Source organism: Nycticebus coucang, chromosome 5 (genome assembly GCF_027406575.1).
Source record: "Nycticebus coucang isolate mNycCou1 chromosome 5, mNycCou1.pri, whole genome shotgun sequence".
Classification (NCBI taxonomy): Eukaryota; Metazoa; Chordata; class Mammalia; order Primates; family Lorisidae; genus Nycticebus; species Nycticebus coucang.
In genome coordinates this window covers 90,530,429-90,535,919 of record NC_069784.1, presented here as the reverse complement: position 1 = coordinate 90,535,919, position 5,491 = coordinate 90,530,429, and the positions used below count along the sequence as shown (strand labels likewise).

At 38.3% G+C, this 5,491-nt stretch overlaps 1 protein-coding gene across 1 annotated transcript; it reads right to left on the bottom strand.

Moving 5' to 3' along the window:
- Positions 1-4,119: 4,119 nt before the first annotated feature.
- Positions 4,120-4,576, bottom strand: LOC128585738 (60S ribosomal protein L12-like). The gene is made up of 2 exons (XM_053590940.1): positions 4,472-4,576; positions 4,120-4,407 (listed from the first exon to the last, which is right to left on the bottom strand). The coding sequence occupies exons 1-2, from the start codon at positions 4,574-4,576 to the stop codon at positions 4,120-4,122; spliced, it is 393 nt and encodes a 130-aa protein (XP_053446915.1).
- Between the last annotated feature and the right edge of the window lie 915 nt (positions 4,577-5,491).

Below are 5,491 nucleotides of genomic sequence, written 5' to 3'. Positions count from 1 at the left end.
AATAGAGTCCTTCACTGTTTTTTCGGGTTGGCTATTTTCGGAATATATAAAGGTTACAGATTTATGGGTGTTGATTTTGTAGCCTGAGACATTGCTGTATTCCTTGATCACTTCTAAAAGTTTTGTAGTAGAATCCCTAGTGTTTTCCAGATATATGATTGTGTCATCTGCGAAGAGTGAAAGTTTGATCTCTTCTGACCCTATGTGGATACCCCTGATCGCCTTTTCTTCCCTGATTACAATGGCTAAAACTTACATTACAATGTTAAAGACAAATGGAGACAATGGGCAACCTTGCCTGGTTCCTGATCTAAGTGGAAATGATTTCAATTTAACTCCATTCAATACCATATTGGCTGTGAGTTTGCTGTAGATGGCCTCTATCAGTTTAAGAAATGTCCCTTCTATACCAATTTTCTTAAGTGTTCTGATCATGAAGGGATTCTGGATGTTATCAAAAGCTTTTTCTTCATCAATTGAGAGAATCATATGGTCTTTATTTTTTATTTTGTTTATGTGCTGAATTATATTTATAGATTTACGTATATTGAACCAGCCTTGAGACCCTGGGATAAACCCACTTAGTAATGGTGTATAATTTTTTTGATGTGTTGTTGGATTCTTTTGTTAGGATCTTATAGAGTTTTTTTCCATCAATATTTATCAGTGATATTGCTCTATAATTTTCTTTTCTTGTTGGTTCTTTCCCTGGTTTAGGAATCAAGGTGATGTTTGCTTCGTTGAACGGGTTGGGTAGTATTCCTTCCTTTTCTATGTTTTGGAAGAGGTTTAGTAATATAGGTACTAGTTCTGATTTAAAAGTTTGGTAGAATTTGGATGTAAAGCCATCTGGTCCTGGGCTTTTCTTTTTAGGGAGATTTTGTATAGTTGATGCTATTTCAGAACTTGGTATAGGCCTGTTCAACATTTCCACTTCGTTCTGGCTATGTTGTTGTAGGTGGTGTACTTCCAAGTGTTGGTTGATTTTTTTCAGATTTTCATATTTCTGAGAGTAAATTTTCTTATAATATTTGTTAAGGATTTTTTGAATTTCTGAAGGGTCTGTTGTTATTTCATCTTTACCATTTCTGATTGATGTAATTAGAGATTTTATTCTTTTTTTTTCCTGGTTAGGTTGGCCAAAGTTTTACCTATTTTATTGACCTTTTCAAAAAACCAACTTTTGGATTTATTGATCTGTGTATAATTCTTTTGTTTTCAATTTCATTTAATTCTGCTCTGATTTTGGTTATTTCTTTTCTTCTGCTGGGTTTTGGGTTGGAATGTTCTTCCTTCTCCAGTTGCTTAAGATGTCCCATGAATTTATTAACTTCCTCTCTTTCTGTTTTCTTGAGGAAGGCTTGGAGTGCTATAAATTTCCCTCTTAGGACTGCCTTTGCACTATCCCAGAGGTTCTGATAGTTCGTGTCTTCATTGTTGTTTTGTTCCAAAAATTTGGTGATTTCCTTCTTAATCTCATCTATAACCCATCTATCCTTCAGCATAAGGTTGTTTAGCTTCCATGTTCTTGTATGCGTATGCAGATTCCTGTGGTTATTGAGTTCAATTTTTATTCCATGATGGTCTGAGAAGATGCAAGGAATAATTTCTATTTTTTATAATTTGCTGAGGTTAGATTTGTGGCCCAGGATGTGATCGATTTTGGAGTATGTTCCGTGGGCTGATGAGAAGAATGTGTATTCAGTTTTGTTGGGATGAAATGTTCTGTAGATGTCTGTTATGTCCAGAGTTTGAATGGTTAAGTTTAAATCTAAGATTTCTTTGCATAGCTTCTTTTTGGAGGATCTATCCAACACTGCTAAAGGGGTGTTAAAATCTCCAACTACTATGGAACTGGAGGAAATCAAGTTGGTCATGTCTGTTAGACTTTCTCTTATAAATTGAGGTGTGTTCTGGTTGGGTGCATAAATATTAATAATTGAGATCTCATCATATTGAGTATTACCTTTAACAAATATGAAGTGTCCATCCTTATCCTTTCTTATTTTAGTTGGTTTAAACCCTATTGTGTCTGCAAATAGGATTGCAACGCCTGCTTTTTTTACTTTCCATTTGCCTGGAGTATAGATGACCATCCCTTCACCTTGAGTCTATATTTGTCTTTTAATGTAAAATGCGATTCTTGTATGCAGCAGATATCTGGCTTGAGTTTTTGTATCTAGTCAGCCAACCTGTGCCTCTTTAGAGGACAATTTAAACCATTCACATTAATTGAGAATATTGATAAGCCTTTCAAGAGTCCGGTGGACATTTTTAATTTTTTTGCAACTGTGGAAGTTGGAATGTGGAAGTTGGAATTTGATCAAACTTTTCTGGGTAGGTTTACTTTTGTGGTGGAGAATTATAATGGTCTTTATGGAGAATAGGTCTGAGAATATCCTGGAGAGCTGGTTTAGTTGTGGCAAATTTCTTCAACATGTGAATGTCATTAAAGTATTTAATTTCTCCATCATAGATGAAACTGAGTTTAGTTGGGTACAGGATCCTGGGTTGAAAGTTATTTTGTTTTAGGAGAATAAAAGTCAATGACCATCCTCTTCTAGCTTGAAAGGTTTCAGCAGAGAGATCTGCAGTTATTCTAAAATTCTTGCCCTTGTAGGTGATGGTTTTCTTTCATCTGGCAGCTTTCAGACTTTTCTCCTTCATATTAACTTTTGTGAAATTGGTTATGATGTGTCTGGGAGATATGTTATTCTGGTTGAGTCATGCTGGAGTTCTGAAACTGTCTGCTATCTGAATTTCAGAATCTCTTGTCATGTCTGGAAAGTTCTCATTCATAATCTCATGGAAAAAAGACTCTGTGCCTTGTGAAGCCACTTCATCACTTTTGGGGATCCCTATAAGACGAATATTGGTTTTCTTTGAATTATCCCAGAGCTCTCTGAGAGAGTGATCTGCTTTTGCCCTCCATTTCTCTTCCTCTCTGAGAGTTTGGGGGCGTTGGAAAGCTTTGTCTTCAATGTCAGAAATCCTTTCTTCTGCTTGCTCCATTCTGTTACTGAGGGATTCTACTGTGTTTCTGAGATCTTTGAAGGCTGCAACTTCTTGTCTCAATGTGTCAAAATCTTTGGTCATTTGGTCTTTGAATTCGTTGAATTCTTGAGACATCTTTTGGATTACTGCTTGGTATTCTAATTCGATCTTATTTGCTAGCCAGATTGTGAATTCGATTTCTGACATCTCAGCTATTTGTTCGTTTATGGGATCTTGTGGCTGTGTCTGCCCCATTGATTTTTGGGGGAGTTGATCTACTCTGATTATTCATATTGCCAGAGTATTTCCTTTGATTTCATCTCATGATTGTTTTTCACTGTTGACTCTGGCCATTCTCATAGTTGGGGTGGTGTCTCTCTGAGATTAGACCCGGGGTGGATCATTCTATTGTTGCTGGATCTTTGTAGGGAGTGACCCTGTGTAGCTCTTCTGGGGCTGCCCAAGCCAGGGAGTTCTGGTTGTGGGAGCAGCTTCAGAGTGTGACACCCCTGGATCCAGCAACAGGGCTGGGGGTTGGTGCACACGGTTCTGGGAATGCCTGGCACCCAGTTGGCTGCGAAAATGTGTTCAAAGATAAGCAAATGGCCCAATCGGCAACAATGCAATGAAGTGACGTTTCACTGGAAGTTTCTAAAGAAGATAATTTGTGTTACATTGGAAATAAAGCTAAGAGAACACAGATCCATCTTGCTTCCTGATGGAGCCTGAAAATGAGGCCAATCATTAGAAGAGAGAGAATTCCAGAGATGAAAAGACCAGGCTCTTTTGAATTTATATCAGCCCCCAATCCAGCTATAAATGAAGGTAGTACCATCCCTGAGCTGTTTAGTTATAGAAGTCAATAAATTTTCACTTTCTTCAATCTATTTTGAGTTACATTTTCCAGCACTTATAAACAAAACAATCCTAGTTATATGCACAGGAAGCAGTGACTGCCCGATGCACTAGCACTTACTCCCCTGAATTATGACATATCCCCTCTCTACCACCATACACACTCCCTACATAGTCCCCTCTGCCCTAACTGTTTTGTGAATAACTTTATTTTTTTTCCCCCACTGGGTGTCAAATGATCCTTTATTGAAACATTTTCCTTTGTACTTTTTAACTAGCTGGGCATTCCATGACACCACTGTTGGTGTCATCTATGATGTCATGAGGGTGGCAGCTATCAACATTGCAGCCCACAGACTGGGCCATCCCCAGGATCTCTTTAATGGTTCCAGAGAGTTCTCTGGTTAAAGATTGGTGCCCCATCTGTCTGACAATGTTGACAATCTCATTGATATTTCCGTTGTGTTTAATGTTTTTCTGTTTCTTTCTGTCTCTTGGCGGTTCCTTGAGGGCTTTGATGATGAGGGCAGAGGCAGAAGGTACCACTTCAGTCTGGGCCTGTCTGTTCTGGAGAGTTTCACTGTAATCCTCAGACCTTTCCAGTCACTTTTTGGAGACAAACCCAGGGGGCTGACCTTGGGGGACAGGCAGGTGTGTCACTGGCTTCATCACATGTGCACCTCAGGCACACGACTTTGATCTCATTGGGGTTGAACTTAGGCAGCATGGTGGAGGGGCTGGTGTTGGATGAACCCGGATTCAGGACAACTGAAGAAAGTTGCACCTTGGCCTCCTCTGAGCCAAAAGATGAAAAGTTTGTGAATAACTTTAGAGCAAGATACGTATTCTTTTAATTTTATATCCCCAGAAATGGTTATCAAAATATATTGCAAATATCAGGTACACAAATAATTGTCTGTTGAATGAAAACAAAATAAGTTCAATGCTCTATTTGCCCAGTGACTTTTCTGAGCTTGATGAGTGATTAAGACATCTGCCACTTTTGTGACCTGTGTTCTCATCCTTTCTTCTTAGTATGTTTACTTTTCAGTGTTTTTTAAATCACTCTCATTTTAAGAAAATCTCCTTATTCTTTACCTTATTTATTTGTCCTCTTAGGAAAATAGCCCTTTTCTTTTTGTGTCACACGGCCAACTGTGTTATTACTTACTTGGTTTTTCATCTTCAATTGCATTATGTGGGGTTTTTTTTTTTGTCTCTTTGGATAGCAATTCAGAGACATTCAGGCTGTTTTCTATAAGCATTTCCACCCACTTATGAGATTTTGTACTGAATTTATTTCCTGACACCTGGGAATAGATGTTTAGCATCTGTCTTTTAATGTGCATCCAAGACCGTTTATACAAAACTCAGCGGACAACTGAGCAAAAGTATTCCCTATGACTCATCGAGTCATTGAAAATACATCAAATGGGCATTATATGTCTGATCCTGAGCTAGGTGCCGTAAAAAGTACAAAGATAAAAACACAGGGCCCTGCCCTTTGAGAAATACAATGGTGGAGAACAAAGTCAATGTAATACAAAGCAGACTGGAAACATCACTACTCGTGTATGTGAGGACTCAGTGAAGTGGAAGTGAAAGAGGAGTGATTACATTTGGCTTGGGACCCAGGGGTGAT

Coding starts and splice junctions, on each gene's coding strand:
- LOC128585738 (XM_053590940.1), bottom strand. CDS start 4,576: ATGCTGCCTAAGTTCAACCCCAATGAGATCAAAGTCGTGTGCCTGAGG. Junction 4,408..4,471: donor CCCCAAGGTCAGCCCCCTGG/GTTTGTCTCCAA, acceptor CAGAACAGACAG/GCCCAGACTGAAGTGGTACC.